The sequence below is a fragment of the Natrix helvetica genome (assembly GCF_964273705.1).
Source record: "Natrix helvetica genome assembly, chromosome: Z".
Taxonomy (NCBI): Eukaryota; Metazoa; Chordata; class Lepidosauria; order Squamata; family Natricidae; genus Natrix; species Natrix helvetica.
This window is the reverse complement of record NC_138554.1, coordinates 23,048,448-23,073,789: the sequence shown is the minus strand read 5'-3', so window position 1 is coordinate 23,073,789 and position 25,342 is coordinate 23,048,448. Positions and strand designations below refer to the sequence as shown.

Below are 25,342 nucleotides of genomic sequence, written 5' to 3'. Positions count from 1 at the left end.
AATGTGGATATCTACCTTTTTCTGGAGAAATGCCTGCATTGAGACCATGATTGTTGAACTCAGAGGCCAGCAGAGGGCACTGCTGCATTTTGTGTGTTCGTGTGCGTACCTGTTTAGTGCAATATGTATTTTGAAGCAACTAGAGGACTAGGCTTTCTACCCTGCAGCAAAGCAAAGGAAAAAATTACATTTCTTAAGAATCTGCTTACTGCTATTTTGGAATACTTGATATTGTTTCTCCCACAAATCCTGAATGGTACAGAAAGTATTTAGAAACACCAAGAGATCTTTAGCCAAATGAGTCCATTTCTGTTGCATCGCCTGGGGGCAACGTTTTAAGCAGCCCAGCCTCCCTTGATGGTGGGTGTGCAAGGGGAGCACAGCAGGCGAGGCTTAGACCTGGGTCAGAATCCAGCAGTATCAGTTGGCCTGCATCCATCTCCTACTAGTGTAGGTGGAAAACATTAGAAAATAATACAGACTTCCCTTATCCTTCATGAATCTCACCTACACATGAATCTGCATGTACATATATGGTATGTCCTATTATGCAAGTTCACAGCAATCGTTGCCCTACTTGACAGCCAGGGAAGGAGGGGATGTTGAGGGACCATAAAAATTACTATTGAATATAAATTAGGGGTTGGAATTCTTTACCTTGGAGAGTTGCATTTCTGTCAACCCCCAATTAGATGGCTCAGACCAGGGAATCAAATCCACAGGAAGGCTAAAACTGCTTTGATTGTCTATAATAATCTTCCCAATCTGATTGTACTATGCCTTCTGCTTCTCAGTGAATTAGGGATACTTTCATTCACTAAGTGAATTAGGTAATGGTTCTTGCATATTTCCAATAAGTTCATCTTCCTTGTTCTCTGTCATTCCCTCAGAAGTCATTTTTGGGAGCTGAAGCCATGGGGAAGAAACCTTTGATTCTTTCCCTCAGTATTTGCCAGATAACTTCACTTGTTTGCTGAAGGACAAGGGCAAAAATGAAAATAAATAAGGCGGGGGGGTGTCTGAAACTACTTGCTGACAGCTTTTTAGATGAACTTTAGGTCAAAGACCATGATTTGCTTGCTCCCATTCAAATGTTCTCCCCTTCAATCTTAGCTCCATGCTTTTAGGCCCTTTTCTCGGGACTACTAAAACTAAGTTCCTAAATCTTGAGTTCAGGTTCTGAAATTTTCTTTTTGCATCTCTCCCATTAACAAAATATCTCTTTTAATCCCCCCACGCCCCCTCTTCCTTTAATGAACCTGGAATTTCAGGCTTGCTGAAATTGTTAGTATTTCTCTCCCCATTCCTTTAAAAAATATTTTTAAATTTGTCTCCTGTTTTCTGAGGCCCTCAAGGCCATGTATTAGTGATATTCAAACCCAAACTTCCTGCATGGCCCTACAAATGTCTTACTTACTATTATCTAAGGGGGGGGGGGACACAACAACTATGGCCCCTTAACAACCTGTGTATTTTAGCTCCCAGAATTCCTGTGCGTGGCAGTCTCAGGAATTCTGGGAATTGAAGTCTATGGGTCATAAATGAGGCATAATTGCCCACCCCTGATCTACTAATCCTGCAAAGTAGGTTCGGCTTATCCAAGTTCCCCAAATGAGTTTTGCAACTGGGTGGCAGTTGAAGATACCCCTCTCAGGTCCCAATTCAAAAATGTTAACTTCTGTTTTCCTTAAGTTTCACTCAATTTCAATGGAAGGTGTTGTGAGCCTGGAAGATGCCCCTAGAATTCATTCACCTATCTTTGAGACCACAGAGTGTGGAATAAATTGAAACGAGTTCTGGATAGATTTGAATCTTGTTTGTTACATTTGGGGAATGAAACGCCCATTGTTTAGGGGAATTGCTTGTGTTACATTTTTAGTCTCCACCAGGGGCGCTTATGGTCAAAGTAAGGAATGAAGAAGTTTTATTAATTCTTTGTAGTTTTTAAGAAATGTCATTGGTAATCTTTGGCCATATGCAAGATGAAGAGGCTGGTAGGAGTGCTGGTCAGGTGGAATTTCAGAGTGGAAAGAATTGGCTGTGCTTTTTCTCTAAACCTTGTCTTATCTGACTATAACAAGCTCCTTACAACCGTATTTACTATGCACAGGTAGATTAGTGCGGATCAACTCTTAACTTGTTTATGTTTAAAACCCATTGGAGGAAGATGGGACAAGCCTGCTAACATAATCCCTGCCTTACCTACAAAATCTTCCTTGTGTAAGGACAACATAAAGCTTTGGAAAGGCCCAAATTAGGTTAGCAAATGGCATAAGCTCAGTGCCTTTAATAGCTTCAAGGGCAAAGGGAGAAGGAAAATAAAATGGCTGGCTCTCCATGTTGAAAGTTTTACTTCATTCTAGATCCTTTAGCTGGACAAATCTAAAAAAAAGTCTGCCTAGATCGGGAATTTGTAACTGCAAGGACACAGCCATGAGCTAAGCTGATTTGTTTATTTGTGTCAGAATCGTCACAATTAAAATAGGGCATACTATGTGACATAAAATTTAAAATTAAACTGGTGAAAATAAGGCAAAACTATCCTTAACTTCTTTAGATCTGGAAAAGCTCTGCTGAATTTTGGTGGCTTCTGATCTTGCTGTGGTAGATCAAACTCAGACTGTGTGAGTGATCCAGTGGTGCCTGGAATAGTAATATTTTGTTGAGGGGTCAAAGATATTTGAGGGTGACCGAAAGGCATTTAAAGCAAGGAGAGGCAGAGCATTGAGATCTTGTAGGTCCTGGCAGATGACGAATGGAAGCTATAATCCATTTGTGGTTGTTTGGGCTCATCGGGTAGCCCAGTTTAAAGTGGAGACGCTCCCAAGCTGGGTGAAACCCCCTTCCCCAATCAAAATGTATGTTTATGTTCTGAAGAAACATATCAACATGCCTGCAGTTGGTACTGAAAAAGGTTGCATTAAAGTCTCCCTATGTTGGCCCACCCAACCTCTGTTTGCCATCAACACAGCCTGCTGAGCTGCCCTCCACAAGACCTGATAGATCCTGGATAGATCTTAATCCCTTGATGCTGTTCTTGGACAGTGTTGGAAGTGGGTGGGCTATATAGGTAATCCTTGACTTATGACCACAATTGTGCCCAGAATTTATGTTGCTAAGTGAGTTTTGCCCCATTTTACGACTTTTCTTGCCACATTTGTTAAGTGAATCATTGCAATTGTTAGATTAGTCACACAGCTGTTAAGTGAATCTGGCTTCCCCATTGTCTGCTTGTCAGAAGGTCGCAAAAGGGGATCACAGGACCCGGGACACTGCAGCTGCAATAATTGTGAGTCAGTTGTCAAGCATCCAAATGTAAATCACGAGAGCATGGGGATGCTGCAACAGTCATAAGAGTGAAAAAAAAAACATGTCACTTTTTTCACCGCTGTTGTAACTTTGTATGGTCCAGTGGTGAAATTCAAAACTTTTTACTATGGTTCTGTGGGCATGGCAGGGGAAGGATACTGCAAAATCTTCATTCCCACCCCACTCCAGGGGGAAGGATATTGCAAAATCCCCATTCCCACCCTACTAGGGCCAGCAATAGGTGGTATTTGTTGGTTCTCCAAACTACTCAAAATTTCCGCTACTGGTTCTCCAGAACCTGTCAGAATCTGATGAATTTCACCCCTGGTATGGTCCCTAAATGAACTGCAATATGTTGAGGACTAAATGTGGTGTCTTAATACCAGGACAGCTAAGCAGAGTTGTCTCGGTCATGAGCTAGGAATGATGGGGAGACAATGTCCTTGGGGCACAGCAGGAAAAAAAAGGCAGTACTGGATTACGTTTGTGCCACAGTGAGATTAAAATGGAGAAAGGCTGTAAATTGGGGGTGTCCAACCATGGCAACATTAAGACTTGTGGACTTCAACTCCTAGAATTCCCCAGCCGGTCATGGGCATGACATGGTGGCTGGGGAATTCTGGGAACTGAAGTGAACACGCTTAAAGTTGCCAAGGTTGGATACCATTGTTCCAAGCCATTTTTTCCTCAACTGGCTGTTTTCCATATGTTTGGTACTAGGAGTCCTTTGTCTTCAGCCAGCCCTTTCACAGAGGATGGGATGCGGTCCAAGATATCCAGAGGACAGTCAGTTGTCCTCGATTGTCCTAAGAAACCATCATACAAATTTTATTGAGCTTATGGCATGATTCTATAATAAAATAATTTGCATTGTTCTCTAGAAGTGAGCTTGGTGCAGAACTATTAAATATTCTGTGATATGCAGCCCACTGTTGAGACACCTTGCAGCTACCAAATATCCACTGTCAGTTGATTTGTGAATATTCTCCTTGGTGGATATTCCTTTCAACTCTGCAGCCTTTATTGAAAAACACACATCGATTTTTGAATGTGTCCTATTTTATTACATTAAAGATCTACACCCACCACTGAAAAGTAACCCATTCCTTAAATAAACAAGAAATAATGCCAATGTGAGAAATGAAGGGAAGAAACAAATGCATAAATATCTCCAGGATGATGGGGGTATCCAGGCTACCTGTTCTGCTAAATAAAGCTGGAGGGAAGATTGTCAATGCACGCTTTAAATGCACCGTTGGGAAGGCAGAGGAAAAGAAAATTAATCTTTAACAGAGAAGGTTGCTTATGCTGATAAATCTTTCCACATGTGCAGAAATATCGATCAAAAGAAATACATCAGGAATTAGTAGCAGGTGGTACCATTGGTCTGAATGCTACTTACTTTTGAGGAAACATATTTTGCAACTTAGCTGTCAGCATCTTTAAGTTGGGACCAGTAGCATTTAAGGGTGGATCAATATAATCTGGTTTTACAGGTAGTTCTTGACTTAATCACCACAACTGGGGCCAGAATTTCCATTGCTAGGTAAAATGATTGTTAAGGTAGTCACGCTCGATTTTGTGACCTTTTTTTGGTGACAGTTATGAATCACTGCAATTAATCACACAGTCATTAAGTGAATCTGACTTTGCAGCTGAGAAGATCTCAAGTAGTGACCACGGGGCATCAGGACACTGCAGCTGTCCTAAGTACATGCTGGTTGCCACGTGTGCCTGGATTTTGATCGCATGATCATGGGGATGCTGTGATGATTGTAAGTGCAAGGACCTGTCATAAATCACTTTTTTTCAGTGCCATTGAAACTTTGAATGCTTGCTAAATGAATTGTTCTGAATTGAAGTCTACCTGTATATGACTTCCACTGACATTCTTTCCCTATAAAAGTTCTTAGGAATAATTAATTGAAGAGACACCAAGAACTCTCCAATATGGTGTGCCTTTATGCTTCTATATTTGCTGTTTGAAATATGGCAGCTAAGGACTTTATTGGTAAGTGTGGGCTGTGAAGTCACAAGAAATGGAGATCGGAGCACCAGTATGTTAAGACCTGGGCTCTTTAGCTCATAAATGCTATTTATGTATTACAGAAGGGAACTGGTTCCAATTGCTGTATTTGAGTTTTAAAATAGGTTAGCAGATAGTGGACTAATAGAAGAGAATATTTGTAACTCACAGTTGAACATTTGCAAATCCCACTCCCTTCTATTGATGATGTTACCTGGTTTGGTAATGAAATGTCTGCGAGAAGTCCACCAAGAGCAGCAAGGACCCCACAGATATTGGATTTTTCAGGTGATTTCTGGAATGAAGAGATCTCAGGCCCTCAGTTTATCATATTTCTATTTTCTTTTTCTTTCTTTCTACAAATAATACAACTCAGGGTCACAGTTTCCAAAACTGCTTTCCATCCTTCTTTGAAGAATTCTAGAAACCCGTAAGATTAAATATGGGTTGACTGCTACTGCTAACAGAAGAAGTTATGCTACTAGGAGGGAAAAAAAGGACTACTGCTTTGGAATTGTATTTTGTCTTTCATATGATACATAAATAGAGACATTTACTGAATTTCCCCCTGCCTGTTCATCACATGCTGCTTTTTCACATCCCTGCCTTTTTGCTTCCTGCCCACGTTGGAAGCCCTTATTTATTTTCCTTGGGGGTATACTGGATGAGGCTCATTATTGCATCATTCTTCATCACTCCCTCAATGAATTCCTTTTCAGCAATTTTGTCTGCAAAAACAAAACCAATGGATACAATTAAATGATTATTTAGGTAGCATGAAATATAAGGAATGGAGCAGAGCAAAGGCCTAGTGGTGAAGACACTCACCTCCCACTTGGAAGATTTTGAATTCAGACCTAGGTAGTGGCAGATGTTTCTTCTCATAAAGAGAAAATATCAGCTGCGAACTCCATACAGGCATCAGGAAGGGCATCTGGCTAGTTAATGCTCAGCTCTACCCAGTCATCCTGAACTCACCCCGAATTAAAGGGACTAAAAGTCATGAGCCATGGTGACACAGTGGTTACAATGCATTACTGCAGACTACTACTGCTGACTGCCAGCTGATTGCAATTTGGCAGTTCAAATCTCACCAGGCTCAAGGTTAACTCTGCCTTGATCATTCTGAGGTCTGTAAAATGAGTCAGATTGTTGGGGGCAATATGCTGACTCTGTAAACGGCTTAGAGAGGGTTTAAAGCAGTATATGTCTATGTGCTATTGCTATAACCCCCCCTCTCCCCAAAATATAAGGAAGGAATCAATGAGGATTCATTGATAACAAGTAGAGGTTAAGATATTCATAATACAAATTATTTAAATGCTTTTAAGCCAAGACAGTTGCCAATTTTTAAAAAAAAATAGATCCTGGATTTTAAATCAGTGCAGAGCAAGAGATAGCTGAGTGTGGAACAGAAAAGTGGAATATTTTGACAATATCACTTGGAATGGATGTTTCACACATTCCTGCATTTGCGAACATTTGTGATTATGAAACTACAATAGAGCTACCATATCTGGGCTGCAAAATTTCAGGTAGACACTAGATGGTAGCAAAGCATCTCTTGGCTGCCATCTGTGCCTCTGTCCTGCTTCTGTATCTTACTGGTCCTTCAGATTCCTGTAGCCCAGATACTGCTATCATAGCTCTGATAATGTTGGTTGTCTTGGAGAAAAGCTGTGCAATCTTGGGAAAAGGTATAAAAATAGTTAAGCTTTCAGGATGGTGAACTCTCCCCCACCCCTCTTCCATTCCATGTTATGCAAATATTAAATGCAATTCAGGAAGTAGGCCTAATTTTTAAAAAATTAAGAAGTAGGCCTAATTTTAAAAAATAGTTGGAGCTAATTTGATCAATATTTTTGGGAAGAATCAGTAACGGTGAATTCAGTTCAGACTAATCTGACTAAAATTGTACTCATTGGGTTCAAACATTACATCTAATTATAATGTGATTTCCTTGAGTTGGAGTAGTGAATTGCATGAAACCAGGTGGCTGCTGGGGGTTCGCAGGGGTTCGGGAGAACCTCTAGCTAAGATTCTGTGCAATTCAGAGAACCCCCCAAATCTCACTCCTGGCTGGCCCAGCCCACCCCTCCACTCCCAGGAGTCCCCACGCGGCAGGTAAGTGCAGGGAGCACACGGAGGCTCAGGGAGGGCGAAAAGGGACCTATCAGAAGTTCGGGAAGTCCAGAAATGGGCCTCCATAGGGCCTCCGGAGCCTAAGACTATTTTCACTCTCCTGGAGCCTTGCCGAAAGCCTCTGGGACCTGGGTGGTGCAGGAGGCTGATTAGGCCACGCTCATCCAGCAACCAGCAGGGAACCTCTTGCTAAAATTTTAAAGCCACCTAATTTTGTTGACTATATTAAATTTATATGCTTAACTGTGGCTTAACTGTGGTTAAGAAACCAAGTGGTTAAATATAATATGAGAGCTAATTCTTGACTATCCATAGTTTCCAGATAGGCCAGAATGGGCTTTTATTGCACAACCCTGGAAATTTATGAGGAGGTGAGACAGTAGTGGGTTCCAGATCCCGTTGCAACCGGTATGGTGCAACAGGGCCGGGCGTCCACCACATGCACGTGCGCAGCATGCGCATATGCGTACGTACTGCCCGCAATGCTCTGTGATGCTCCAGCTGCTTGGCGGAGCGTCATGGAGGCACCATACGCTCCGTGCGCGTAAGCCCCGATCGGCTCAAATACAGGTAAGGAGGGTGGGTGGACGGGCGGGCCCTCCGGAGCACCATATCGGAACAGTACCTGGTGCTCCCAGCAGGCACCAATACGCCCGTACCAGGGCGTACCGGTCGTATCTCACCACTGAGGTGAGAGGTCTCCCATAGATAAAAGGTGAGAGGCCCTTAAAGGAGAAAAACATCACTTTATATACAGTTCAAACATACTGGGGTTGTAATGTGTTCTTCAATTGGCCAAAATAATCTGAGTCATCAAGCATCTACAGAGCATGCTTAGTAACTTTATATGTAATTATTCATATTATCCCATAATATTCTTACTTGACAATGCCTAACTGCATATTCAGGAGGTGTGTTTGCCACATTATAATGAGTTATCAGGTTATTTGGGTTTAACCTTTTGCACAGACATTGCTTCTAGCTGGCCTGAGCCGGTTCTGATCAGAATCCACATTCCACATGGGAAATTTGCTTGATACTAGCATCATTAATCAAAGGCACTTCTTGTTACTGAAATCAGTTACTCAAAGAGGCCACCTTATCTTGCTACCATCAAAAGTGTTGGATTATGAGAAGACGACACAGGTTCTAATCTACCCTTCAACCTCTGAGAGGCTTTGGGCTTCTCAGGTTGAAAAGAGAAAATAAGTCGAAGTTCATCCTCCAAAGTAAGCTATTGTAGAACAGGTATGCATTGTTTTATATGTAGATCGTTATATGTAAAGTTCTATAATTAGTAGCAATCAGTAGTTGGGGTAGGCGATGAAAGGCAAATTTACCAGCATCTCCCTTGCCAAAATATGCCCACAGCTTGTCAGCCCGTTTCTGGGGAGTGTTTTCATCGTCAGGCAGGGCTTTCTGTTCTTCTGGAGGAATCATCTTAAATATTGCCTGGCAGGATAAACGAAGACAAAAGTTATAGTCATTCTTTCTATAGAGCTAAGCTGCTTGATATTCTAAATCTTTGCATAGGATATGCAAAGATTTATGCAGCGGCAGCCAAAATAGCCAATGCAATCCTAAATTGCATTAACAGAGGGATACAATCAAGATCAAGTGAGGTACTAATACCACTCTGTAAAGCCCTAGTAAGACCAATGGTGGGTTTCAATTTATTTTACTATCGGTTCGCTCGTGCAATGCTTCTGCACATGCGCAGAAGTGTCTGGGCGGGTGGGCGGAGCTTCCAGCCGCTGCCCACTACTGGTTCGCTCGATCCAGGGTGAACTGGCAGAAACCCACCTCTGCTTGAAACTCTAGAAAAAGTGCAGAGGAGAGCTGATTAGGGGACTGTAGACTAAAACATATGATGAACGGTTGCAGAAACTGGGCATGGCTAGTCTAGTGAAGAGAAGGCCCAGGGGAGACATGATAGCAGTCTTCCAATATTTCAGGGGCTGCCACAGAGAGGAGGGGGTCAAGCTATTTTCCAAGGCACCTGTAGGCCAGACAAGGAATAATGGATGGAAACTGATCAAGAAGAGATTCAACCTAGAAATAAGGAGGAACTTTCTGACAGTGAGAACAATCAACCAATGGAACAGAAGTTGCCTTCAGAAGTTGTGGGAGCTTCATCACTTGAGACTTTCAAGAAGAGATTGGACTGTCATTTGTCAGAAATGGTGTAGGGTCTCTTGCTTGAGCTGGGGGTTGGACTAGATGACGTATAAAGTCCCTTCCAACTCTGTTAATCTGTTAATACCTGGAGCAACTGATTCTCAGCAATTGCTGGCCTACCTATCAGAGTTGTAGAAGAGCCAGGAGCCCTGCCTTTGGCATCTAATCCCTGCTCCTGGTCCTCCATTGGCCCATATTCTCTAAACAAGTATCCCCATGGATAAGATTTCTGAATGTAATCAGAACCATAAGCTTGCAAATACCTGTCTTATTTAGAAATTGTAATGCTTGGGGAAATAATCTAAAAGGACAAGTAAATATGAGAACAAAGTAAGATAAAAGGCAATGTGACTATAAGAAAATGATGGTTTACAAGCATAGACAAAGTACAAGGGAAATATATTTTTTTTAATTATATTTATTCCCCATGTTCTTGTTTGCAACCCAAGACATAGCAAAGTCAGGGAAGGAGATGCTGGCTTTGTACCCCTGTGTCATCAGTTTTTCACACAGGAGTAAGAATTTCTCAGCTCTTGGAGTGAGATTTGAGACCGAGTAGGGATTCAAACTGGGAATTTTTTCATGCATAATTACTGCACCACATTGCTTAAAAACTGATGCCTTTGAGTCAGGTGTAGCCTCTAGTGGGTTCATTGACATGACCTGTGGTTTCCACAGCACCATTATGCAAGTGGTTTGCCATTGTCTTATTCCGGTACGTTGAGTTCCCAGAGTAGCTTTGTGAGCTTTTAAGTTGGTCAGCCATTCAAAGAAACATCTAGCGGACTCAAAGATGTACTACTTTTCAGTTGAGTTGGTTAATCTGTCATTATGGAAATATTGACTTAGAGTTGTCATTAGTTCAAGATAGTATGGCCAACTTCTGGAGATCTTTAGGTCTCTCGCCTCTTGTTTAGCACTATTATATCAAGTAGACTTGTGCATTTAACAATGAAACCAGCTCCATATGAGTGGAGTGATAGGAACTCTAGTGTATCATAACTGGGTTGCAAAAATCCAGATGTCACTAGATGGCAAATAGTTCAGATATCATATGCTTGAAGTAGAAGAGCATCAATGAATCAGTGGAGACTTATCTGTGTATTTTTACTTATGGCAGACCTCTTCAACCTGGTATCTTTTATATGCATGGGACTGCAACTCTCTTAATTCCCAGCCAGCAAAATTGCCAGTTCTATAATTACATTATGGGTATAGGTCTTGCTAATTATTTCTGTGCTGAAGAGCATGAGTTATGGATTCTGTGTTCCAAAATGGTGATCGGGTACATTTGGAAGAAAAGTGTGATATGGTTTAGCCTGTTCAGCAACCCCTTTTCATTTTCCAAACTGAATCTTGATGTTGAAGGATGCTGATCAGTTAGGGCTAGTTCATTAAAACTTTTCTCTTGCAACCGGTTACCAATATATGGTTTTTATATGGTGCAGTCATGACAGGCAGTTGCAGTCCTTCAAGTGTTGGATTATATATCCCATCATCATTTATCATTGTTCAGCCTGGTAGAAGGTAGAATATCTGGAGGCTCACCCATCTGTGATGCTCTCATTTTTCTTTTGCTCATCCATAAGACAATGTCAGTCAAAAGATGGAGCATATCTGTTTAGGATCTTAGGCTTGTTGCTTCTTAATTATATCCCACTGGAAGGGCTGGGGGCTGTTAAGTGTGGGGATCCCTCTAATGACTGGTATCATAAAAACCTAAATGTTAATGGTTCATCTTGTGAATTTTATTGTGAGCCTTTTGTAGCTAATCATCCTCCAAGAATGTATTTGTATTTATTAGTTTGTCAAACATCTACAAGATAGCAGGTGTAAATATACATATGGATATAAACAAAAGAAATGAATGCAAATAGATGGGGACAGTAGGACAGGGTCGTTAGGCACGCTGGTGCGCTTATGCACGCCCCCTTTACGGACCTCTTAGGAATGGGGCGTAAGGCCCAAGGTTGACAGTTGAAGTTTGAAACTGTGAGGGTTAGAGGACGTAACAACAGAGTCAGGTAGGGCATTCCAGGCGTTGACCACTCTGTTGCATTTTCTGCAATTGAGTTTGGAGCGGTTTAGTTTGAGTTTGTATCGATTGTTTGCCCGTGTATTATTGTGGTTGAAGCTGAAGAAGTTGTTGACAGGTAAGTTGTTGTAACAGACAATTTTGTGTACTGTGCTTAGATCATACTGCACGCTGTTCCAGATTGTCCAAACCCAAAATTTCAAGTCTGGTGGTATATGGAATTCTATTGTGAGTAGAGGATTGGAGTACTCTTCTTGTGAAGTCCTCTGGACCTGGTCAATCGTATTAATGTCTGATGTACAGTGTGGATTCCAGGAAGATGAGCTCTACTCAAGAATTGGTCTGGCAAAGGTTTTGTATGTCCTAGTTAGCAGTACAATGTTACCGAAGAAGAATCTTTGCAAAATTAGGTTAACAACTCTTAATGCCTTTTTGTCAATGCTGTTACAGTGAGCTCTGGGGCTTAGATCGTTTGAGAGCCAAACATTGGGAGCAGAATTCCTGAAATGTCTATCTCACCAGGCAACTTCGGAGGAATTCTCTGGATTTACTAAGAACACATCTGGGGAACATTAAAAGGCCAATTGTCATATAAGCAAAAACAAGAGCTAAATAATATCCGATTACGACTTGGCTGCCCGTCTGAGGTCACCCGAGTTCTTATCCAATCTTATTTCAGTTTATCCCAGATTGAACTTGTAAACCTTTCTCTGATGGAGACTAAAGATTCCCTCCATGCAATCTCTCTGCAAAATAGTACATCTTTTTAGAATTCCAATCTGCCTTTGCCAGCACAAAATCTGCTGGGCTGCTTACGTATTTGCTCTGGTGTTTTGTAAAGACTATTGAACCTAATCCCTTGTCTTTAATGAAGCAGTCTTACCATACAAAAGATAAATAGAATTTCTCCTCCACGTTTGCACACAAGCACCCCCCACAGTTCTTCCTTTCTCACTCTCCCTAATTTGTTCTGATAGAGTTGCTAAATTTAAAACTTTGTATTTGTCCTCCTTTCTATGCTTTGAATTACAGCTTGACACATACAAATTAAGCAGATCAAGTTGTTTTCTTCACACATTTCTATGCCGTTAAGCCTTTTATTTCTGCTTATTAAATGCCTGCTGGTAAAGATGCAGGAGCAGAAACAATTAAGTCAAAACTCAGCTCACCAATTGTAGAGAGTAAGGAAAATGACCTTGAGGGAGTTGGTAGAATTATGCCAGCTCTATTGACAAGGGGCAAAACAGCTTTTAAATCCACAATAAACAGATAATATTCTGAAGGGGTTCAGACGGACACCTCCCTTATTCACTAGACTATAAGTAAAGGAGGGGGTAAAACTTAATCAGAGTTATAAAAGATTCTTTTATTGTAGCCGCTCACAATAAAAGTCATATTAGTCTTCTTGTAGAGTTTATTTCATGATCTGGTCCACCTGTAAGGGCTAACATCAATCTTCCTCCCAACAACAACCCTGTGAGGTGGGTTGGGCTGAGAAGAAAGCAGTTAGCCCAAAGACACCTATCTGGTTTCTTTAACTAAGGGAGAGTAAGAATTGCTAGTTTCTAGTTAGGCACCTTAAATATGGCACCATACAAGTTTAATGCAGTGTTTCCCAACCTTGCGAACTTTAAAACATGTGGACTTCAGTTCCCAAGATTCCCTAGCCTGCCTCTTTTTTTTAAATTTCTTCATTGCTTTGAAGTGTTCTAAATAGGCACACAGAACCTGTATGTAGTCCGCCATTAACCTCTAAAACTTATAAATTGATTTGGGATTTGAAACAAGCTACAGGCTCTGTGTAGAATTTATTCCTTTTAAAACCAAGGACACTTCTAGTTAAGAGTGGTTAATTGCTTTGGTTTTATTTTCATTCTTCAAAACCAAATTCCTAGTGCTTGTCACTTTTTAGAAGACTGAAGATGTGATAACAATTTTCACTGGCAGGTGACACCAATCATTTCCTAATGAGTTCCAAAATTTGTAAATCCTGGCTATGAAAAAGAGACTTATTGTATTTTTCGGAGTATAAGACACACTCCCTGCCCCCTAAAAAAGGGTAAAAATTTAGGTGCGTCTTATACTCAGAATGTAGCTCCCCCAAACTGCCGGCCCCCACCCTTCGGCCTCCGCATGTCGCATTTTAGACCTGTTCCAGGCTGCAGGGATTGCCACAGACCATCGCCTCCTCCGTGGCTTGCGTTTTTGGCCTCTGCGCCTCGCGTTTTCAGCCTCAGAGTGCTCCATTTTAGACCTGTTCAAGGCTGTGGGGATTGCCAGAGCACATCACCGCGATTGCTGCCTCCGTGCATTGTATTTTCAGCCTCTGTGCGTCGCGTTTAGGCCTCTGCATGCCCCGTTTTTGGCCTCTGTGTGTCGCGTTTTCGGGCTGCGATCGGTGGTGCTGTGCGTTGGTGATTCCCCCCCCCCCAGCCTTGAATGGGTCTCAAACATAGCATTTGGAGGCTGAAAACGTGAGGTGCAGAGGCCAAACCCGGAACAGCAGCTGCCTTGTCTTACCGCTTCCGCGCGTCGTCTCCTTTACTCACTAGAGCTCCCCGCAACCATCAGCTGTGCTTTTCAAGCTGCATATCAGCCCCAATGAGTCTGATACACAGCCTTGTTGGGGCTGACACATGCATGCTCACAACCAGCAAACTAATGTGCTGAAGGTGACCAGGCTAAGGATGCTAGCCAGATGAATACCTGGTAGGCAGTGTTTTTTTTCTTATTTTCCTCCTCAAAAACTATGGTACATCTTATACTCCGAAAAATACGGTAATTGATTAAAAACTAGTTTTGTTGTGGTTACATAATGTGAACATTGGCTTTAGAAAAGTGGGAATTTTTGAAGTGCATTATACATATGCACACCCCTGAATATTGATACACTAACGTAGAGCTTGAGCCTGATGTAATAAATCACATCAAAATGAAATAAAATGCTTGGATTCAAGCAAGCAAGTGATAAATGTATAGAGTTTTAGAGTGACTTCTGCACAGCCAAAATTTTCATCTATAAAATGGAGCAATACAGGCTTAACTTGAAAGCAGTACAGGTAACAAGGACTGTCCATTGTAGCCCTAAGTCTTGTTGGCTATAAAATAGATCACCCACATCACTGACCCGATTTTAATGGCCTTTCTTGTGTGGCATTTGTTAAACGTTAAGTGAATGCCACGCCCATTAAGAAAGACAATGGTTCGCTGTGGACAGGTTTTACCCCAAAATGGAAGTAAATGCCCTTTTTTGGCTAAATATTCATAAAACGTGGTCACATGATGGAGGGATGCTTCAAACAGCTGTAAGTTTTAATTATAATTTTACTATTGTAAGCCACCTAGAGTAGTCCCACGGTGAAAAAGAGGCAAATAAATTTAATTAATTAATGCAAGCTATGCCGCACACCCAAAGTGTGGTCATGTGTCTGTGGAGGGGGATCCGGCTGCCAGAACTACAGAACTAGGTCATAAAATACTCCCAGGGAGTTTCATCGTAACTTTGAATTGTCACTAAGTGACCAGTCATAAATTGAGAACTACCTATATATCTTAAAAGAATACTTTGTTCTCAGTTGTGATTGTCTTTTGCTAAACTGAGTTTAAGCAGGTTAATAAATATATACACAACAGTGAAGTTATTTGGTTCCTTTCTTACTGTTTAACCTCCTTTTTCTCCCTGTTTTCACATAAATGTTCCTTGAAAATTTTCAGACATTCTGAAGGTTCCTAAGCAGAAAATATTGGACAGAGGCACTTCCAAATTTGAGAACTTGTGATCTTTAATTGCTCTCTCAAACTTTTGATTCTGAATTTCCATAAGGCAATAAATGCAATTGTGAGTAAGAGTTGCGTTTTCACTGAAGAATTTTTGCAAGAAGTTACTGATTCAATGTAAAAGGGTGGCTAAGACACTAAGATGCTCTGTGGCTAAGACAGTTTGGCGGTTCGAATCACTAGCACCACCTAATGGAGTGAGCTCCTGTTAATTGTCCCAGACAACCTAGCAGTTTAAAAGCATGTAAAAAATGCAAGTAGAAAAATAGGGACCACCTTTGTTGGGAAGGCAACAACGTTCCGTGCGCCTTCGGCTTTTAGTCATGCCGGCCACATGACCATAGAGATGTCTTCAGACAGTTCTGGATCTTCGGCTTTGAAACAAAAATGAGTCGGGAAGGACTAGCACATATGTGCGAGGGGAGCCTTTACCTTTACTGATTCAACATACAGTAATTGTTTGGATTGAAAAAAAAGGGTGGAAAGGAAAGCCAATTTCAAAACCACCATCCCCCAGACAGTCTGCTCTGCCCCATTAAGCAGAAGTGGGGAAGGATGGCCCTTTTATGACTTGTGGACTTCAACTCCCAGAATACCTGAGCCTGTCACACCTGCATTAGAGCATTTATGGGTCATCTTTTGCAGATCCTGCTACCGATATGCTTAATCTCAGCAATTAATTTGGCTTTTTTCCACTGCTGCATAAATTGTTTCTTAATATACTTCTCAAAGTTATTTATTTTTTCAGGTTTTCTAACACAATTGTTTTAGCATTTGTTTTTATTGATTATACTTTAATGTGTTTTTTTTAAAAAAAAGAATAAACATTAAACTTTTAAAAAAAGTTTTGGTTCTACCTTGTAATCCATCTAAGAATTGTTCAAAACACTGAACACTGTCAGCTGCCCCCCGTGGACATTTCATCTTGTTCCATCTCTCCGTGATGTCATCCCGTTTGGTTGATGCCACACTCTCCTCTATGTTATACTGCAACAGAACTTTACTCCCTTCGGGAACTCCCCCTTTCCCAGGGATGGCCTTCTTGCCTATCAAGACGCTTCCTTAATGACGGATCTCGGGATCCCGAGAGGTGGCATGTGAAGAAGAGACTTCTTAGGGGTTTCTTACAGGGGGTTTTTAATCAAATTTTAAGGGGGGGGGTTTGATTCGGATGGCTCAGGCAGACTTGGGGGGGGTAGTCTGCCAGGACACAGGCCAGAGCTAACTAATGGGCGCAGGTCGGGAGTGCTGGAAAGGATTGGGATTCCGGGCGAGACATTAAGCCATTCCATTGGGGGGTTCACCATCTCTACTGTTTGTGGGAGAGGCAGATATGGTGGAGGCCGAGGGCCAAATTATGTTCAGGGGACGCTGGTTCACTGTTTAAGAGGGTCACGCGTTCCGACTCTCATTGCCCTTTTCACACCCCCGGGTGCTTGGGGTCACAGGACCCTGGTCTCCAGCTGGTGTCGCTTAACATCATGTCCGTGATACATAAGGCTCCCCTCATTTACGACCACATACAAGAGGGTAGAGCGGACCTGGCGTGCATTACGGAGACCTGGTTGGGCCATGAGGGGGGTGTTCCTCTTAGTGAATTATGCCCACCAGGCTTCCGGGCGTTTCACCAGCCGAGAGCCCAGGGCAGGGGCCAGGGGTGGCGGTAGTTATTAGGGAAAGTCTTGGACCTCAGGAGGTCACTGTGCCTTAGATAGGCGGGTGTGAGTCCCTTTTTGTGAAATGGGGCCTTGGAGTTCAGGTGGGCCTTTTTGTTACATACCTGTCTCCCTGCTACGTTTCATCGGCCTTGCTGGAGCTGCTGGATGTGTTAGCTGGATTGGCGGTTGATTTCCCCAGGCTTATGATCCTGGGGGATTTCAATCTGCCTTCCATTGGCGAGACATCCGAGTCAGCTCAGGAGTTCATGGCTTCCTTGATGGCTATGGACCTAATTCAGTTAATTCAAGACCTCACCCATAACAGGGGACACACGCTCGACCTGATTTTTGTCTCTGGGCAGTGGATGAATGATCTAGATTTAGGGGATATTTCTATCCAACCCTTGTCATGGTCTGATCATTTCCTCATCAGGCTTGACTTCCATACTGCTACCTCTTGCCACAGGGAGGCGGAACTGAAAAGATGGTTCTGCCCCAGGCGCCTGATGGACCCTGAAAGGTTCCTGATGGAGCTTGGGACTTTTCCTGAATCCCTTGCTCACAGCTCGACTGAAGCCCTAGTGGAAGCCTGGGATAGGGTGGCCACTGGGGCCTTGGATCGCATTGTGCCTTTGTGGCTTCTGACTCGGTGTCGATCCCGGGTAGCTCTCTGGTTTACCGAGGAGCTCCGGGAGATGAAACGCCGGAAAAGACGCCTAGAGAGTGGTTGGAGGGCCAGCCGGTCCGAATCTGATCGAATACTAGTAAGAAATCATATTAAATCCTACTTAGTGGTGATAAAAGCGGCAAAACAGCAACATTTTTCCGCTCTTATCGCGTCTACAGATAACTGCCCAGCCGCCCTGTTTAGGGTGACCCGCTCCTTACTTAACCAAGGAACTGGGAAAGACCCCTTGCAGGGTAGGGCTGAAGAATTTGTTCAGTATCTGCAGGATAAAAATCGCTCAGATCCGGACAGGCTTGGACTCTGACTGGGTAGATTCGGGCGAGTCGACGGGAATGAATCTTGTGGAGACTATCTGGGATGAGTTTGACCCTGTGACCTCCGAGGGCATGGACAGGATTATGGGGAGACTCGGTGCTGCCAGTTGTGTGCTGGACCCGTGTCCCTCTTGGTTAGTTTCGGCTTCCCGGTAGATGACACGAGGCTGGCTCCAGGCGATTACCAACGCTTCATTGAGAGAGGGGTTCTTTCCCACCTCCTTGAAGGAGGTGGTAGTGAGGCCCCTCCTTAAGAAGCCTTCCCTGGACCCAGCTTCTTTAACAAATATTATCTGGTCTCCAACCTTCGCTTTGTAGCGAAGGTTGTCGAGAGTGTGGTAGCACATCAGCTTCCCCAGTACCTGGATGAAGCTGCCTACCTGGATCCGTTTCAGTTGGATTTCAGGCCCGGGTACAGCACGGAGACGGCATTGGTCACCTTGGTTGATGATCTTTGGCGGGCCCGGGACAGGGGCTACTCCTCTGTCCTGGTCCTATTAGACTTCTTGGCGGCTTTCGATACCATCGACCATGGTATCCTACTGCGACAACTCGGGAGGTTGGGAGTGGGAGCACCATTTTATGGTGGTTCTCCTACTTGTCGGATCAGTCACAGTTCGTGTTGACTGGAGGACAGGGATCAACCCCAAGGCGCGTCACTTGTGGGGTGCCCCAGGGGTCGGTTCTCTCACCCCTCCTGTTCAACATATATATGAAACCGTTGGGCGAGATCATCCGTGGTTTTGGGGTACGGTATCATCAATATGCTGATGATACCCAACTTTTCATCTCTACCCCAAACCACCCAAACGATGCCCTCGACGTGATGTCCCGATGCCTGGAGGCTGTGCGGATCTGGATGGGAAGGAACAGGCTCAAGCTCAATCACTCCAAGACTGAGTGGCTGTGGTTTCCGTCATCCCGATTTGTGCATCTTGTTCCATCTTTGACGATAGGGGGAGAAATTTTAGCCCCCTCAGAGAGGGCCCACAATCTGGGAGTCCTCCTGGATACGCGGCTTAGTTTAGAAGAACACCTGACGGCCGTGACCAGGGGGGCCTTTTACCAGGTTTGCTTGGTACGTCAGTTGCACCCCTTCCTGGATCGGGATGCTCTGTGTATAGTCACTCATGCCCTCGTCCTTTCTCGCCTGGACTACTGCAACGCTCTCTACATGTGGCTGCCCTTGAAGAGCACCCGGAGGCTTTAGCTGGTCCAGAATGCGGCCGCACGGGTTATCATGGGGGTACCTAGGTGCTCCCAGGTTACACCCCTTTTAGGCGGCCTGCACTGGTTGCCAGTTGTTTTCCGGGTGCGATTCAAGGTACTAATTAGGACCTTTAAAGCACTCCATGGCTTAGGCCCAGGGTACCTGCGGGACCACCTACTGCCACCAGTAGTCTCCCACTGTCCAGTGCGATCCCACAGAGTTGGCCTCTTCAGGGTGCCGTTGGCCAGACAGTGTCGGCTAGCGACCCCCAGGGGGAGAGCCTTCTCTGTGGGAGTGCCTTCCCTCTGGAATGAGCAGCCCCCGGAGATTCGCATAATCCCAGACCTCCAGTCCTTCTGAAGCGCCCTAAAATGTTGGCTTTTCCAGCAAGCCAGACTGGTCTGAACAGAATAAAATAAATGATTGATTTAATTGTTAATTTTAATCTAATTTTTAAATTTTTATTGTTAATATTGGGTTTATTTTTGGATACTTTATTTAATTTCCTTTTTAACTTTTGTAATATGTTTTTTTTTAATGTTGTATGCTGCCCTGAGTCCTTTGGGAGAAGGGCGGGATATAAATCCAATAAACAAACAAACAAACAAAACAAACCTAGCTTAAGCCATGCAGGTGTATATAGACAGGTGAGCAAATGAACTGAAATATATATTCTGGGTGGAGGAACAAAACAGACAGTTTAATTTGTTATTAGTTTAGAATCACTGGCTAAACTGAGGGGAAACAAGGCAACCACTTTCAAAGCAACATGTCTTGGAGAACATTTTCCCTTCATTTATAGACATCTACAGAAAGCAAAACGTTTGCTGTAAAATAAATGGATATAAGGATTTGTGAATGAATCCAAAATTGTTGTCGCAGAATTCTTGCTGTGTCTAAGATGCACCGTGGTGTTGATGGAAAGAAGAACGGGTGTGCCCATAAATATAATTTGTTACAAAAACTACGGTAACAGTCTGAGGACCAGCATTAGGCAATCAGGAGATTGTGAATTCTAATCCTGCCTTTGAGGCACGAAGCCAGCTGGCCTGGGTCACCTTGGGCCAGTCCTAGGAAGAAGGCAAGTTGCAAACCGTTTCCAAAGATTTTGGCCAAGAAAACTGTGTGGGGCTAATCTGGGCAAAGATCAAAATGGACTGGAAGGAAACATGCAAAATACAAGGAATATATTTTTTAAAGGATCTGTTATTGACTTGGAGAATCTTGTTTCAGGATCACTTCTGTATCAGGCTGCAGCTATGCTTTCACAAGGAGATGAAACGAAGGGTTAAAGTAATATCAGCACTGAGTTTGTTGGAATTTGCTCTGTGCCCTAAATGCCTTTGATTGGGAATTGAAATTTCAAATGAGAAAGCCCATTAGAATACTAGTTAAGGCCTTGTATTGATGGGGAAAAGTATTTTGTAGCTGAAATAGTCTATTGATACAAGGCCTTAGCTTTGTGTTAAACTGTAGGTTCCCTGTTGCTCTCCAAGCTTGGTTGTTTTCTTGCAGACGTTTCATTACCCTACTAGGTAATAGCATCAGTGTCTTGTACGTCAGTTTAGCACTGGAGAACACAGGTATACACACACTCTGAAATAATACCTACAAAACCTTTTCCTTGAAGTAGTAAATTCTCACCACTTGGAAGAAGCTGTACTTACATATTAATTCTACTTAGTAGGTTCTCCCCCCCCCCCCCCTTTTAAGTGAAAATCATTCTAGAATGTGTTATTTTAATTAAGTTTAGACTTGGCTTCAGGAATGTGACAGAGTTATATAAATTTTCCCCAATTTATATTTTTTTAAACTGTATCTCAGAAGTACATTGGATCAAAAATATGATCCTGATAATTAACATAAATCTTTGCTCTATTTAGGATTTGATACAATAACTTTGATCACTGAATGTTCCCTTGTAGTTAGTCTCTCTGTCCCAATTGTGTAATGGAAATATTTGTAATTTATTTCATCAATTTGTTGAAAGGATTACCAAAGCCAGGAAATATAGTTCCTCTTCTTTTAAGAATAAATAAACAATATAGCATATTTAAAATAGGACAAATATAGGCCTAGTCCTGATTTAGCATCTGCCTCATTTAGTGACCATTCACAATTGCAATGCTGCTGAAAAAATAACTTTGCGACAAGTCTTCACATGTAGGATTTTTACAGGTCATTAAAGCAAAGGATAACTGAAATAAGATCATAAGCACCATTGTTTCACTTAGTGACCATTTTGCTAAATAACTGAATTGCTGGTCCTAATTGTTGTTGCTAAACGAGGACTAACTGTATAGTATTTTTTTCATATATTGATCTATTTTTTAATTCACTCTGTTCTCTGTGTTTCTCCTATCTATTAAAAATAATAGTAAAAATAATTAAGTCTTTGCCTGGATCTGAAAAACCAACATGGTCTACGTATTTTTATCTTCTCAAAACTAGTAGAATTTACTCCTGGGTGGAATAACAAAATTGAAAAGACTTCACAAATACTGTAGGGAGAGAATCCGAGCCTTAGGTTCGCCTAGTCTAATATTAATCTTTGATTGCTTTGTCCTTCTGTGGTTTGTGAAGCACAACTGGGAGGGGAACCTAGAAGGTGGAAAAGTAGAATAAAAACGACTTTCTTTTTCTTTAAGAAAGGAGTGGGGTAGAAGATGGTTGACACCCAAGAGAGAAAATTATGAGGGGATTTACAACTATTTCTATTGTAAGAATTGTGCTCATCCTATTAAATAAGGACAATCAGTTTCGCCTCTCCGCGTTTGGGAAGGGCTAATCCATTTGGGTGCAGGAGACAAGTATTAGCCTACATAATCCATTAATTTACCATCTTCTAGAAGTGGATTGATGGGACGCAGTGGCTTCGGACAGCGCTGGCTCTTCGGCTTTGAAATGGAGATGAGCACCACCGCCTAGAGTCGGGAACGACTAGCACGTATGTGTGAGAGGAACCTTTACCTTCAGAAGTGGATTGAGAAAGTCACACAGCCATTAGCCATTATTCCCTCTCGATGATAACAACTGTCTTTATATGACTCAGCCTCTCGTAAGAATGGCAGGCAGCTTGTATGGCTTCAGCTGGTCCAGGCAGAATGAGACCTGAGACACACTTATGTTGAACAGGACCACATACTTATTCAGGAATTGAATTTTACAAGTTTCCATCTACAAAAGGAGGCTTATTTTAAAGGATGTAATTCAAGGGAAAACGATGCAAGTTTCAAAGGGCACAGACAGTAATAGGAAGGAAATAACCTTTTCCCACAAGCTTTCCTCACCAAAACCATTAAGTATGAACATCCACAGTTAGTTTTCATTGTATTACAGGTAGTCCTTGAGTTACAACCACACTTGAGCCCAAAATCTATGTTGCTAAGTGAGGAGTTTGTTAAGTGAATTTTGCCCCGCTTTACAACTTTTCTTGCCACAGTTGCTGAGTGAATCACTGCCGTTGTTACATTTAGTAATACAGTTGTTAAGGGAATCTGCCTTCCCTATAGATTTTGTTTTTCAGAAGGGTTGCAAAAAGAGATCCCATGACCTCAGGACGTTGCAACCGTCATGCCAAGCATCTGAATGTAAATCAAATGACCCTGGGGATGCCGCAACGATCCTAAGTGTCAGAAAAGGTCGTAAGTCCCTTTTCTGCAGTGCTGTAACTTTGAATGGTCACTAAGTGAACTGTTGTAAGTCAAGGACTTCCTGTATTGTGCAAGAAGACATTTCCATTGCAGATTGGTCCATGTCCAATCTGGGTTTCGAATCCGAATTCCTCCCAACTCCCTGTCCCTTCCACAGGCAACCCCCCACCCCACTTCCCCGAATGTTCTCTGCACTCACGGCAATGATCTCGAGAACTTCGTTCTTGCTGATCTCACCGCTGCGGTCTACATCGAAAAGCGAGAAAGCCCATTCCAGCTTAAGGTCAGTCTTGCCTGAGGAGGTCAGATGCAGTGCGATGATGTACTCCCGGAAGTCTAGAGTCCCATCATCATTGGTGTCAAAGCTTCGGAAGACATGCCGAGCATAGACCTTGGGGTCAGAGTTGGGGAAGAAAGTGGAGTAGATTTTTTCAAAGTCAGCTTTACCGATGCGCCCATCGGGGCATTGTTTTTTGAAGGCATCATACCATTTGACCAGCTCGTCCTCCGAGAACTTTGTGCTCGATTTCAGATCATCAAGGATCTCCTTGGAGATCATCCCGCTCTTCTTATTTCCCATCGTTTGGTTCGATGCTCACCTTCCTAACAAAGCGTCACCAATGCTGCTAGAGCTAGCCTGTTTTTTCTTGCTTCCAGTGAGCTAGTAGAAGGGCAGGTGACCAGAATACCTTCTTATATAGACTGCTTGGGATGGACCTTTGACGCTGCTCCTTGCCTCCCCTAATGGTCATGAATGCATCAACCCGGATATCACACATATAAAGGGAGATACTATTTTGGTTGTGCTGATCACAGTTTCTCCAAGCTCTTTAGCACAAAGGAAATCAGCTTTAGACATCACTGGCGTATCTGCCCTCCACCCCCTCAATCCTTCTAGCCTCCTTTTCTTTAACAACCCAGGTTTATTCAGATGGTGTCAGACTCAAGATACACGCGGGTGCTGGGAATTTTTAAAAAAATCTATGAATGGGGAAAGATGGACAGACAGATGGAAAGGCAATCTTTGTCACTTATGTGTTGGTCACTAAAAAGCTATTGAAATATGTTTCAAGTAGCACATGCATTAGGATTTAATTCTAAAAAGGAAGGAAGGAAGAGGAATTGCACGTCAAGTTAAATTTTCTCTTTTCATCCTGTTTGATCCATATGGAAAATATATCAGTAATCAAGAAATATCTCCCTTTCTATATTTTCAAATTAATAGTTTTTCATCCAGATAATTAGATATTTTTTTCAGCAAAGTAATATTATATACTTAACAGTAACTGCACAAAGGCAGAGGTATATTTCAGTAGACATGATCACAGTTACTGTATTCAGATAGTCCTTGACTTAAAAAGTTCATTTAGTGAACCATTTGAAGTTACAATGGCATTGCAAACAATGACCTATGACCGTTTTTCACACTTATGACCATTGCAGCATCCCCATGGTCATGTTATCAAAATTCAGACATTTGGCAACTGACTCATATTTATGACGGTTGCAGTATCCCGGGGACATGTAATCACTTTTTGCGACCTTCTGACAAACAAAGTCAATTGGGAAATTGGAATCACTTAACAACTGTGTTACTACCTTAACAAGTACAGAGATTCACTTAAAAACAGTGGCAAGAAAAATCGTAAGATGGGTTATGAAATTCACTTAACAACTGTCTCACTTAGCAACAGGAATTTTGGCTTCAATTGTAGTCATAAGTCAGTAGCCATGTATCTAGCTACTCAAGGAATAAAAAAAAAGCCTTGTTAGGTTTTTTATGAATGTATACCACGTATATGTGATTACATACATGAACAAGGAACTTATGATCACATTTGGGAGCATAATTTCCATTGCCAAACAAGGTGGTGGTTATTCCTTGACTAGCCTTGGAACAATCATGGAAAAAGTGTTATAAAATCAAGCATGGTCGTAAGTCGAGAACTATCTGCACATTAGTCTGTCTTCATGGGGAAGAAGGGAGGTGTAGATGGAATAAAATCCGTTTAGCATAGAATCTCATTAGAATTCAGGTGATAAATCTGAGAGGCTTAAAGCTTCTCGTGCTGGATCTAGAATGTTCTTCTCATTGCTTAAACTCCTTCTAATATGACTCTTCTGAAAAACTGCCAGCAACAGCTCTTCCCCTATCACTCCTCTTATAACAGCATATCAAACAGAATAGCAGAGTTGAAAGGGACCTTGGAGGTCTTCTAGTCCATCCCCTGCCCCCATGTCATTCTGGATAAATGGTTGTCGAATCTTTTCTTTAAAACCTCCAGTGTTGGGGCATTCATAAATTCTGGAGGCAAGCTGTTCCACTGATTAATTGTTCTAACTGTCAGGAAA

At 42.4% G+C, this 25,342-nt stretch overlaps 1 protein-coding gene across 1 annotated transcript; it reads right to left on the bottom strand.

Annotated features, from left to right (window-relative positions):
• Positions 1-5,971: 5,971 nt before the first annotated feature.
• RCVRN (recoverin) lies at positions 5,972-23,570 on the bottom strand (the record flags this gene model as incomplete). Its single annotated transcript, XM_081970423.1, has 3 exons — positions 5,972-6,063; positions 8,818-8,929; positions 23,190-23,570. 3 exons carry the CDS (start codon positions 23,568-23,570, stop codon positions 5,972-5,974), a joined length of 585 nt encoding a protein of 194 aa, XP_081826549.1.
• Between the last annotated feature and the right edge of the window lie 1,772 nt (positions 23,571-25,342).